Source organism: Schistocerca nitens, chromosome 3, assembly GCF_023898315.1.
Source record: "Schistocerca nitens isolate TAMUIC-IGC-003100 chromosome 3, iqSchNite1.1, whole genome shotgun sequence".
Classification (NCBI taxonomy): domain Eukaryota; kingdom Metazoa; phylum Arthropoda; class Insecta; order Orthoptera; family Acrididae; genus Schistocerca; species Schistocerca nitens.
The window spans coordinates 750133747-750147787 of NC_064616.1; the positions used below are offsets into that span (position 1 = coordinate 750133747).

General features: G+C 39.7%; 1 protein-coding gene across 6 annotated transcripts in view; it reads left to right on the forward strand.

Annotated features, from left to right (window-relative positions):
* Nucleotides 1-14041, forward strand: part of LOC126248748 (CLIP-associating protein 1-A) — a 275249-nt gene that overhangs the window by 160879 nt on the left and 100329 nt on the right. For all 6 annotated transcript variants that reach the window (XM_049950080.1, XM_049950084.1, XM_049950085.1 and 3 more), the window contains one exon: nucleotides 10147-10260. In XM_049950080.1, the coding sequence (XP_049806037.1) occupies nucleotides 10147-10260 (114 nt within the window). The remainder of the gene's footprint in view (nucleotides 1-10146; nucleotides 10261-14041) is intronic.

Consider the following 14041-nt stretch of genomic DNA (forward strand, 5'->3'; position numbering starts at 1 on the left):
GGATCTGCCCTCACAGCAGGCTGACTGTTGGATGGTAACATGTTCGCGTTGCTCAAGGCGGACGGCCAATGTGGAAACTGGCTGCCTGGCCTTTTCCATTCACCCTGAGTGGACAGGTGGCTGCTGCTTCACCAGGGTCCAAGCAGCCACATGGGGGGCAAGGGTTTACTTGTTATTGGGAGCTCCAATGTTTGGCGCATTATGGAGCCCCTAGGCAGATAGCATTCAGGGCTGGAAAGAAAGCCAATGTGCACCTGGTATGTCTGTCAGGAAGGCTCATCTGAGATGTGGAGGCTGCATTTCTGGTGGCTATTGAGCGTGCAGGGTGGAGTTGTCTGCAAGTTGTGGCTCGTGTCGGTACCAACAATGCCTGTCGCATGGGTTCTGAGGCGATCCTTAGTTTGTACGGACAGCTGGCAGAGGTGGTGAAGACTGCTGGCCTTGGGGTTTATAGGACTTCCCTTGATAGGTCAGGGGTGCGTAGCAGAGTACTTGTGGAGTGCACATGAGGGTTTTTTAGGCTAGGCTGTAGTTTGAGGTTCTGTAATGGACATTCGCCAGTCGATTTCACAGCAAAGGAAGGCAAACAGCATTCAGAATCAAGACACTTTGACTGTCACAATTTTACCAGTAAACTGTCTAAGTATTCGTAGTAAAGTTCCCAAATTTACTGCCCTCCCGGAAAGTTATTGCACTCAAATTATTCTTGGGACCAGAAGCTGGCTGAAACCCAAAGTGGAAATCTCTGAGATATTTAGTGAGTCATGGAATGTGTATCGGAAAGACAGATTACAGGCCATAGGAGGGGAAGTGTTCATTACAGTTGACAAAAATATCGTCTCTATTGATGTTGAAATTGAGTGTGACAGTGAAGTTGTCTGGTCACGTATAACAGGTGTAGGTGAAACTATGTTAATTGTTGGATGTGGCCACCTGATTCCGCTTTGACAGTTCTAGAGTCATTCAAAGGAAGTCTATGGCCAATAGCACATAAATACTCAGATCATGCAATACTAGTTGGAGGTGACTTTAACCTGTTGCATATAGACTGGGATGTCTACAGATTCATTGGGGGAGGGGGGGGGGGTTCAGACAGTCATGCGAAATACTTTTGAACACGTTTTGTGAAAATAGTATTGAGCAGCTAGCTTGGCAGCCCACTCACAATGAAAATATCTTAGACCTTGTAGCTACAAATAGGCCAGACCTTATCGACATGTCAATATAGAAGTGGGGATTAGCGATCATGATGTCATTATAGCAACCATGATTATGAGAGGTAATAAATTAGTCAAGAAGGCTAGGAGAGTGTTCCTGCTAGACAGATCAGATAAGGAGTTATTAACATCACACTTATAAAGTGAATTGGCATCACTTGGTACCAGTAAGATGGACGCCCAGGAATTACAGGCAAAGTTTAAGCAGATTGTAATTCATGGTGTAGAGAGTTATGTGCCTAGTAAATGGATAAAGGATGATCAAGACCCACCAAGGTTTAATAACGAAATTCGCAAGGTGCTGAGGAAACAGAGGCTGTTGCACTCTAGGTCAAAAAGGGACACACAAACAATGGCAAGTGAAGGTTAGTAGAGATTCGTGTGTCTGTGAAAAGATCTATGTGTGAAGCATACAACAGCTACCACTATCACACCTTAGCAAAAGATCTGACAGAGAACCTGTGAAAATTATGGTCATATGTAAAATTGTTAAGTGGCTCTAATGCCTCCATTCAGTCCCTTGTTGACCAGTCTGATGTGGCAGTTGAAGATAGCAAAACAAAAACCAAAGTTTTAAATTTCATGTTCAAGAAATTGTTTATGCAGGAGAAACATACAAACATTCCATCATTTGACCATCGGACAGACTCCTGTATGGACGACATAGAAATTCGCATACCTGGCATAGAGAAGCAACTGAAAGATTTGAAAACAAATAATCACCATGTCTGGATGGAGTCCCAGCTTGATTTTAGAAAGAGTACTTACTCTACGGCATTGGCCCCTTACCTAGCTTGCATTTATCATAAATCTCTCGCCCAGCACAAAGTCCCAAGCGACTGGAAAAAAATACATGTGACTCCAGTATATAAGAAAGCTAAAAGAATGGACCCGCAAAATTGCAGACCAATATTCCTAACATCTGTTTGCTGCAGAATCCTTGAACACATTCTCAGTTTGAATATAATAAACTTTCTTGAAGCTAAGAAGTTGTGTCCATGAATCAGCATGGTTTTAGAAAGCATCACTCATGCGAAACTAAGCTTGCCCTTTTCTCACATGATATACTGAGAACTATGGATGTAGGGCACCAGGCAGATTCCATATTTGTAGATTTCCGGAAAGCATTTGACACAATGCCCCATTGCAGACTGTTAACAAAGGTATGACCATATGGAATAAGTCCACAGATACGTGTTTTGAAGACATCGTAAATAATAGACCCCAGTATGTTGTCCTCGATGGCATGTGTTTATCAGAGGCAAGGGTACCATCAGGAGTGCCCCAGGGAAATGTGGCAGGACTGATGTTGTTCTCTATGTACATAAATGATTTGGTGGGAAGGTTGGGCAGCAGTCTATGGTTGTTTGCTGATGATGCTGTGGTGTGTGGTAAATTGTCGAAGTTGAGTGACTAGAAAGATGTGACTAGGAAGATACAAGACGACTTAGACCAAATTTTCAGTTGGTGTGATGAATGGCAGCTAGCCCAAAATGTGGAAAAATGTAAGTTAATGTGGATCAGTAGGAAGAACAAACTTGTAATGTTCGGATACAGTATCACTAGTGTCCAGCTTGACATAATCAAGTCGTTTAAATATCTGGGCATAACACTGCAAAGTGATATGAGGTGGAATGGGCATGTGAAAACTGTGGTAAGTAAGGCAAATGGTTGACTTTGGTTTATTGTGAGAATTTTAGAAAAGAGTGGTTCACTTGTAAAGGAAACTGCATGTAGGATCTGGTACGATTTATTCTTGAGTACTGCTTGACTGTTTGGGATCTGTACCAGGTCAGATTGAAGGAAGGTATCAAAGCAATTCAGAGGAGGGCTGCTAGATTTTGTTACTGGTAGATTCGAACAACACATAAGTGTTACAGAGATGCTTCAGGAACTCAAAGGGGAAACCTTGGAGGGAAGGCGGCATTCTTTTCGGGAATCACTTTTGATAAAATTTAGAAAACTGGCATTTGAAACTGACTGCTGAACGATTCTACTGCCGCCGACATACATCGGGCGTGCCACAAACATATCGTGCGTAAGGACTACGAAGATGAGACATGAGAAATTAGGGCTCATACGAAGGTGATTAGACAGTAGGTTTTCCCTCACTCTATTTGCGAGTGGAACATGAGGGGAAATGACAAGTAGTGGTACAGGGTGCTCTCTGCCACGCACCTTACGGTGGCTTGCAGGGTATCGATGTAGATGTAGATTTCTCTCTGGCTTCAGATAGTTTTGCTTGCTTAATGACAAGGCTGTGTTTGGCAAATGCCTTCAGCTGTTTTGCCCATTGTCCTTTACTTCATGCATTGTTTAACAGTTTTCTTACTGGCTTCCTTTGCAATTCCAGGTTGTTGTTATTTTCTAAGTACCAGGTCATAATGGCAGATGTCGCTTCATCTGCAATTTCCTCGAGTGCTACTGGAGTCCTTACTAAAATTACAAATTCAGATATGGATGAGTTTAGGTCGTTCCTATAAGACTCTTATGTTGTGTTCCTAGGATTCCTATAGGCCATGGTCTATTTAGCATTCATTTCAGCCTCAAACTTGTTATATGTGTGTTCTGATAAGGATGGCTCCAACACCGCATGCCATTAATTGACGTAACTACCCGTTAAGGTGAACCCAAAAGTTATGTCAATTATTTCTTCCTTTCTTATGTTCATGAAGGTTAATTTAATGCCCTATTCAGGATCTTCAGGCTACTCTCAATTAAATTTTCCTCTGCTGTTGGTGTTGCTGCTTCCCCTCAACAGGTTGTGGGCATTGGCATCACAACCAACCAACAGTTGTTCATTCAGCTATGAACACCTGTCTACATGCTACATTAATTTTGCAACTTCATTCACTAAGTCCCTGAAACGAAAGTCCGCTGTGGGCAGGAATGAAATTCCGCACTCAACATAAATGCATATTTTGGTGTTCTTTAAATTTCTAGTATGTTACCTCTGGCATTTTGCCTCCAGCATCATTCTCCAGTTTCCCCAAGACCTGAAACTCCTCGTTTATATACATAGGGTTCCTGGATCAGGACAACGTCCACCTCTTGTCTTCCCAGAAGACGACTCAGGGTGGCAGTTGCCCCCTTACTGTGTTGCAGATTTATCTGCAACCCTTGCAGCCACTAACTCCACACCATGGTCATTTCCAGTGTGTGTGATTATTCTGATGATAGCCTGCAAGAACCCTTTCTTCCCATTGCCCTCAAGGATTCCTCACTGACTTCCATCACAGGGGTTTGGAATTCCAATACGACCTTTTAGTGGATCACACTCAAATTCTCTAGACTGTTTGGTTCTGCTGTCATAGATCCTCGAATCTGTCTGTTGTGGAGTATGCTTAAGAAGTTTCATTACCCAAATTGATATTTTTACGGTGTTGGTGCTGTCTTGATGAGCACCTTTATCTTCCACAGAGATATCTTGGGTACCATCTCCTTAAGCCAGTCAACTGTTGCCATCCCCTCACAGGCAAAGAGAAGAGTGCCTTTGTCCAGGTAGAGCCTCCTGAATTTGGGGCCAGGACCTGTGTGTGTGTGTGTTGGGGGGGGGGGGGGGGGATGCTGCAAGATGATGGTGCTGACCAATGGTTATCCTTGTTGGGTGACTGCCATCCTGAAAACCAAGACTGCAGTACTAAGGGTCTATTTCCTTATTTCTTACCTTGGCTATTAGACTCCTCTCCTGTTCCTTGTCTCGACTTGTCTCTGGTTCCTTGCCTTGGAAGTAGAAGGGATCTGTTTTCCCCCTTCACTCTGAGACCACCTTTGTAGAGGTCTTAAGTTTGGGACCTTTTGTCTTCCTTTTCGTTTTGTTATTTGTGAAGTTTTCTCCTCTCAGCCCCAGACAATGATTTGACCTCGATACAGTCCAACTTCTCAGTGATGATTTCCTCTTCTTGGATTGGTCTATCAACTGATCCAATTCCAGAAACAGCTTCCATTAGTTCGAACCTCAATGCTTGGGTGTTTTAAGTCTCATCAAATCCCACAGTTTTTGTTTCTCCATTTTGGTACCATGAGATTTAGCCATTTATTATGTTGATACCATGGTGCTCAGCATGGTGCAAGTTACTTGGGTCGGTTGACCAGTAGCCCTGAGACTACATTCATGACACATTTTGCTACATGCCACACATCCCTCAGCATGAATTGTAGTGGAGCTTTGTGAGGCACTCTGCTCATCTGGTTCATCCAGCATAGGAGATTCTGCCATTAGCTACACTACAGCTGTCATAGCCCTCAGCTTCATGCATACACAGAAGCCTTTCTATCTGCATGATCAGTATTTCAACTACGAGGTGGTGTCCCCAGAGAGGGGACTCTCATGATACCTTGTGATGAATATGCCAAACCCACCTTGTAAAATCGACAAGTATGCAGGATTTATTGGAGCTGCTGTGGAATCTGTTGCATGTGAGTCAATGAAGGGTGCTGCAAACAAAGCTGTTGAAATAAATGATAGTATGACTGACATACCAGTAGCTTTTGATGGCACTTGGCAGAAGTGCGGCTACAGTTCTAAGAATTCTGTTGCTACGGTGACCAGTGTGTATACTGGAAAGAAAGGTAATAGATTTCCAGATTTTAACGAAACATTGTTATAAGTGTAAATCAGGGAATGAAGAAGGGCATGTATGTGACAGAAATGACAAAGGCACAAGTGGTGGTAGAAGAGGACCAGGTTGAGGAAGTTGAAACAAAGTTTGCAGACAAGAAATTTTCTGATGGTAAATCCATAAGAGGCAGGCTAACAGACAAAATGAGTGATGAACTACAGCAGTATTATGGGATGGCCATTAGAAATAATACTGAGGGTTTGTTGAAAATGAAGCAGGCAGTATGGGCTACCTTCTTCCACAGACTGTCAACTGGTAAAAAACCAGTACACCATCTTTGCCCTCCTGGACCTGATTCATGGTGCAATTACGCAATGCGCAATACTCAAACAGTTCATGCAGCCATAAACGTTCCATCCCAGCAGCAGTCATGGATATCATAAGACCTATTTACAGAGACCTGACAAACATGAATTACTGGGGAAGTGTCTGGATGGTCAGACTCAAAATACCAATGATTCATTCAGTAATCTTATATGGACTCGCTTACCAAAAAATGTTTTTCTTTGTATGAAGACACTTAAGTTGGAGGGGGGGGGGGTTTCAGTGATGCTGTTATTGTTTTTAATGATGGCAACATTGGTAGGGTGAAACTGCTACAGCACATGAGAATTAATCCTGGAGTAAACTGCATCAGAGAACTTGAATGAATGGACAAGGTTCACATTGATAAAGCAGAGTATGCAGCACAGTTGGCCACGAAGGAGTCCAGAAGGAAGAAAAGAAGAAAAAACTTGGAATAAGATCAAGATGATGATATACAGTGTGGTTCATGGTGTTTCTGAGTGACTAAAAATAAAAATATTAAGCATATATTAAATGAGTTACAGTCTTTTGGAACTTTACATTCACATTTTCTGTTTCCTTTTTCCTAAATCTTGGAAACCACTTTGAGTAAGCATTCAAATTTTCAACAAGCTGAAATAAAAGAAGAACATGATGTTATGTATAATTAAAATTATTTAGGATAAAGTACAAAAAAGTATACAAAATTTTAACTGCATGATTAAAATGTTGTATTTCTGAAAGCAGTGGCTGAAATGCAATTATTGTAGTTTAGTAGATTCAGAAAATACAGTTTAATGTCCTGTAAAAGTTTCATGTCAATGGCTACAGTAGTTTCTGAAATACAGGGGAAGCCAAGTCACTAAATTTAACATTGTCGGGATAGGGCATTCGAACTCCCTTAAATGCTATATCGCAGTTGTTGAAAAACCTAATTAGAATATGATGACTCTTGCGTGTCAGTATCATTGCATGTACGTCTTTGTTACGTGACATAGTTGCTAAGCTGTGTCCCTCACTGAGTGAAGTGTTGCTGCTGTGCACATTCCACTATGAAGTGTTGTCTGAATCCTTGTACCACCATTCGCTGTTGTTGCTTCTGCTAGACCAACACTGTGTGTTATGTGTGTACTCACGCCAGCGTCTGCTGCTGCTGCTGCACCGCTCCTGGTTGCCTTCTGGGATGACTGCTTTAACTTCAGGCATCGTCTGTGTGCAGCGGCTTGTTCCAGTTTCTTCTGTCTTCTCTTGGCATCATCTGTCTGGTGGTCTCGTTCCAGCTTCTTCTTCTTCTTCTTCTTCTTCTTCTTCTTCTCCTCTGTTGCTCTTCCGTCCATGCCACTAGCCAGCATACTGATTGTTCAAGTAAAGAAAAGGACCCCCCAGAACTGTTTCAAATTTTTGCTTGACATTTGGCTGAGTGGGTTCAATTACAAAAGGGAGGGCGACCCATTCCATTAATATGTAGCATGCTGTTGCCGAATAAGAAAACAGCAAACAATCCTTCCTAATCAGTGACAAACCCTGCAGCTTAAAGTAATCTATATATGTTGCATCCAGCGAATAAACTCTATGCTGATTGACATTATGCAGAGGTAGATCTGTTCAATTAGCAGTCTATGGCTTCGGCTAATCAAATATTTTGAAAATTATGGCACTATGTCGAGGAAATATGAACATATGGAGGCAATACTCGAGAACAATGTTTACTGTACTGACCTTTGTACAATTTGTAAATTTCGCAAGAAGAAGCAACACGCTAAGTATGGAGGAGCGGCACCAGAGCTTATTCTAAGTCCAGACCTGAGGCCTGACTTAACATGGGATCCATCTGTTATGATTGTACCCAACTGACAAACTCTCCTGGATTGTGTGTGGCCTCCTTTAGCCCTTGTGGCTGTGGCCACGTCCACATGCCCAGCTGGACAGAGCAGCATGGTCTCACGGGATGTCACATGTTAAATTCGGCCCCAACCAGCTGGCACTCTTGTGGTGGAATTTGCTATGTATTCTGCAAGCATAAATTGTTCAGTCTGGCTGCTGCCATTGCTTTTTAGTCAGTGTCTTGTCATCATATGCGACAGCACAGAAAAGATAAATCTAACTTAAAACTTGTAGCAGAAGTTATGACCAGTGTTGTTTAGGTAGCAAAATTCATTCTTCTTATTGAGTACCTTACCAGGGGTGAAACAAAATCTGGTGAATACCACAGAAATCTCACAATTGTTGGAAAAATTTGGAAAAAAAGTTGTCTGAATAAATGAAAATGGATCCAAATGAAAAAAATAAAAACAACATTCTTTAGGACAAGGCACCTGCTTACAAAGCCTCTTTGACAATGGAATAAACTGAGGAACTGGTAGTACAAGTTGTCTCCCTCCCTCTGTTTGTGGGGAGGGTGACTGTTACACATTACCATTATTTTTTGTATCTATTATTTTTGCAATTTTTGAAACGATCTGGTAGTTTTTTTTTAGATTTGTACTATATACAATGACTTAATAAAGTTGAAGCTGTCTATGATCTTTGCCATTATCGCACTATGTGATTGTAGTAAATCAGTATCAGTAATGGGTTCATGAAATTTTTCCAGTAGTTTTCTACATGTACTATGACATTAGAGGGAACAGAAAAGGGCTCTGCTGTTACATTTGTCTCGCTCTCATATACACTACTTGATATCTCCACCCTCACCTCACCTTTAGTTTGTCTCACCCTTCTGTCCTCTTCCCTACACCCATCTCAGCCCCCTGCCACTGTGTGTGTGTGTGTGTGTGTGTGTGTGTGTGTGTGTGTGTGTGTGTGTGTGTGTGTGTGTGTTTTTCTTTCTTCCTCTCTGTCTTCGCCCCCACTATTCTTAATTGGAATCAAGGTGAAAGTGGGGTTTAAATAAAGGAGAGATTCTGTTTTCCTCCCCTATCATTAACGCTTGCTTATGTATGTGCCTACTAGTCCTTATAATCAATCTGTGTTTCTGTTTGTTTTTTTGCTGCTTGGATATAAGATGACCATAGGCAATGTAAGTAAGCTGGTTACTTTAGCTGAATTCAACTCTTTTTTAGTTTTTGCTATGATGGAAGGTTTTGAGAAACTATTTGACTTCATGTTTGATCTTAAACCACATTTACATAATCAGAGGCATCTTCTTGCTGAAAAGTTTTGTATGTTTTATATTTCTTGTACATTCTGTTTTAGCAAAGTAGTAAACTCGTGACAGATCTGTGTTACTACAGTCATAATTCGATATCATATGCTGATGTGTAAATGAAGCCTACACAAATGTTTGGGAATATTTCTGTTCAATAAAAATCCTGGCCAATTAAAAATGTTCCAAGGCCTGCAATGTTATACAAGTGCCCTCTACACATACATGCGCACACACACAGTAAGAAACATACAGTAGAACAATCTGAGTCTGCTGCTGTGGTCCATTTGTTATCGCTGCCTTCTTCATGATTTGATCCGTTCATATAATTTTATGCTAGTTCACTGACATTGTTGCAACTAGGCATATGAATCCGTAATGAAATATCAATGGCCAGCTGAACATGGCAGTGTACATTAACTGTTGCATGCATCATTAATATTTCATCTTAGCTAAGGTGCCCAAGGTTGTGTATCAAAAATTTAGTGTATTGTTACATTATTTTCCCTAGTTTTAATTAGAAGAGAATTTTATAACTTAAATTCACTAATTTTGTTTATACTGCAATAAATATTTGGACATAATCACCAAATATGAAAAAGTGCACTGCCCAATCTAGCATCATTCTGTCTGCTTTTGGAACTCATTAAACATAGACTTATAAAAACAACTCTCAGCAACATGGTTCTTGTTTGAGTTGTCCTCACCTTGCCTTCCTCCTTTGCTGTTCTCTCTGGTATCTTGTACGGAATGGAAAAATTTGCTCATTTACCCAAGTTGCTGTATCAAGTTGCTGTGTGCTTTGAATAGTTTCATTTTTACTGTTATTAAGATGAACACTGATAGGAAGATTCTGGAAAATAACTGTTGTTCGCAGCTCGGCCAGGAAAGAAAGCTGCAGACTCATCTGGCATGTCCACAAGTGTCATAACATCTCCAGAAAGATTGGGCAGAACAAGGAGTCGGATGTCAAATGTATCTCAGTCCCAACGTAAGTATCTTCAGTTCGTTCTTTTTATTAATTTTCTTCAGTTTCTCTCATTTTGTTACTGTTAATATATTTGTCGTGTGTGTGTGTGTGTGTGTGTGTGTGTGTGTGTGTGTTTGTTTGTTGTTGTTGTTGTTGTTGTTGATGATGATGATCATGCAATTCTTGGTATGAAAGAGACCCAAAATCTCATTAAAAGTCAAGGCATATAATAAAATAAATTTTGGTAGATGTTAACTGTAAAGTAGTGGGTATATATTTCTGTAACAAGTAAGGTTTTATTTTCTGAAGTTGTTGCTTATTATAGATCAAATTTTTATGGAGGAGCCAGGATGGAAGTAATTTATAGAATTTATTATTTGCCAATACTTAGCTTCATTGAAACAAGAATGTATATAAGGATTGTGCTCAAGTTTGTAAGTATAGTAAATGAAACAACAGAGAAAAGATAGCCTTGTAAATGGTAGACAGTTGGTCAAATGAGTTTTAAGGCAACTGTGATAATTACAAGTTCGTATGAGAAAGTATGAAACTGTAATGTTGCCGTTCCTGTTCTTAGTACATACCCTGTAAAAGTGTAGTTAATAAATAATGTAAATATTGCTCCAGTATATGAGTAATATGGGCAGGGGTCACTTCCTTCCAATAAAGTGAAGGCTTGTAACTGGTATTTCAGTTCTGGCTACGTAGCACAGTTCTCTGTGTACCTTAAGTGGCAGATTTTTAGGGCAGTCATTGTAGGCAACATTTTTGCATCAACATTGTTCAGTGTTGTCAGAACAGCTGATAAAATTTGATATCAATTGTAAGATTCACACAGATCCCATTAAGAAAATGGGAAGGTGGACCTCAGCAATTACAACTCAAATTAGTGTATTAAGTATCTATGATCTCATGCAGTGATGACTTTATAGCCACCCCTGTGTTCATGTTGTAATATTCCAGCCAAGTCAGTATGCAGCAGAGTTGATCATTGATCAAAGTAAGTGCATTGTAGGTGTAAGTGTTCACCATTCGTGCACTACTTAATTATCATTGGGAGAAAAAATTACAAACAAATTGTGTTTTGTGTATCTTTCTCTTTTGCTTCTGCCTGTTGTCCGAGGTTGGGTTTGGTATGGTTAAATTAGATTAGATGTACTTTTCATTCCAATAGAGCCGTAGTGAGGAGATCCACAAGGATGTAGAACATGTCGGAAAACAAAAATACACAGTAAATATTTACAAAGAACGACAGGTATGCTAATGTACCTTTCACAGATCCCAAGTGAAATGGTCCTCATGGATGTGGTATAAGCAAAAAAATCATGAACATATTTTCATTTAAAATGCAATAACAAACTTGTCACTAAATTTATACAGGAGTCAGGTTGTATGTAATACTTAACATTATTTGAGATTATTAGTATCATGTACATGTCAGTGAGTTGTACTGAAAAATTCATCAGTGGAGTAGAAGAAGTTGGCTGCCAATAGATCCTTGAGGCGAACTTTATTCATAATTAAACTTTTAACTATCATCTGCATACTGACTTGCCATTTCGAATTGTTACTGATGAAAGGTCATTGATATCCACAAGGAAAAGTAAGGGATCTAAGATGGAATTTGGTGTGACAGCACGTGTAATTAGTTCCCAGTTGAATGATACCTAATAGCTTAATACAATCTCTTTCCTACTGACATCCTTTGTGTCCTGTCCAGGTAGAATTTGAACCATTTTGCAACATTTCCTTTTGACCATAATATTCTAATTTACTGAAAAGAATGTTGTGATTTACAGAGTCAAATGCCTTTGACTGATCACAAAATATGCCAGTAGCCTGTAATTTATTGTCTAATGAATTAAGTACATTCTTGCTGTGTGTGTAGATAGGCTTCTCAATATCAGAACTCGTTAGAAATCTGAACTGTGACTTTGACAAATGTTATTTGTTGTAGGATGGTTAAGAACCCAATTTTATATTAACTTTTCTAAAATTTTTATGAATCCTGGTAAAAGAGAAATAAGATGCAAATTTATCTGTATTTCTTTATATCCTTTCTGAAACTAGAGCTTAACTTCAGAATATTTCAACCACTCAGGAAATGTTCCGCTGAACAGTAACTTAACAGTTACTAAAATCAGAAGCACACTGTTTAATTAACTTTGTAAATATTTTATCATAACTGTGAGATTTTTTATTTTTAATGGTTTTATGGTGGACCTTACTTATGTAGGTGTAATAAGGATCATATTAATATTCTTCTCTTCTATCACTCCAGGGTTGGACATACGACCTGTTCCAGTCTCACCATCGTTGCCCCATGCGATTTGGGAAATGTTTGTGGTGACATATGAAGTACACGTTCTCTCCATTTTTCTGTGTATAGGATTGCATTCTGGGTTATTGGTTGAATCCTAATTCTTTCCTTATTACTTGATTCCTAATGTTGGCTTTCCCAGTGTAGCCTTTACTGAAGTTATTTGTAAAGACTGGACTGAGATATTCCATCGTAGCATCTTCTGAACATGACAACCCTTCTTTTCAGTAACATTTATGAAATCTGTGTTAAAAAGTTGTGCAACACTGCACACATCTTGTTACCTGTGTATCATTTACTATTAATGCTATCTGCTCCTCTTCACCTCTCGTTCTAGCAGTCTCCTCCTATCTTTTTCTCATAATGCATTTTGTTTCACGGTTGTATTACTATCTTCAATATTTTGCAGCATGTCTTGTAATGAACTATAGCATCAGCATCAGAGCTGTTTTTCCGATTGACGGGTATAGTTTCCTATTTGTTGTACAAGGCACCTTTATTCCTTGAGTAAACCTTATGTTCTTTGTAGACTTATGTTTAACCTGTACTAGTTTTCGGGGAACACATGTATCAAATAGGGTCAGGACATTATTAATAGAGTGCTGCATTTTTTAATACCTGCCTTAAGCACTGTATACATCGCACCTGTTCATGTCTTTGAGGAGTTTCCTAAAATAATCAGTTTCTGGCTTACTGGCTACCCTGTTGAACTCTGATTTAGTGGTAACATGTTCAGTAGTAACATGTAACAAACGGAACTGCATGTCATGGTCTGAGAGGCCTTTGACTATTGATTTTGTAAAATAATTTTGTTAATTAGACCTTCGTATAAAGATGTAATCAAGGGTTATTTTGAAGCAGTAAGCTACCCTAGTTGGGAAGTTTACAGTAGGAATTAAGTTGATTGATGTTACTGACTAATAAATTCTTACTGATAGAGTATTTAAGAAAATCTACATTAAAATCCCCAAAAACCACTAATGTTAGTGACTAATAAATTCTTACTAGAAGAGTTTTTAAGAAAGTCTAAGTTTAAATCCACGAAAACCACCATTTTCTCCTCTCTCTCTCTCTCTCTCTCTCTCTCTCTCTCTCTCTCTCTCTCTCTCTCTCTCTCGTTGTCCCCCCCCCCCTCCCCGGTTAAATAGGCTAACAAAACTTCACGTTTAATAGGCCAGGAGATCTTTATGGGGCAATTGAAACATATTTCATCATCATCTTCTTCATTTGTTTACATCAAATCACCTGTTTGTAGCACAGCTTCTGCAGACAGCTCAGACAAAATGACAGATGTTTTCAGACAAGTGGCATATACTTCAAATAATCGGTTAATCAGACTGATTGGCGTAGTTCCTTTACAGATTGAAAGTGAAACAAAGATTCACTGAACTGGCCCATGAAACCCACTTACTCACTTAATTGGTGCGCATTAGCTGTATTTGTAGTCTCACCTTTCCCACATTTCTCTGCCAGGGAGCTGGT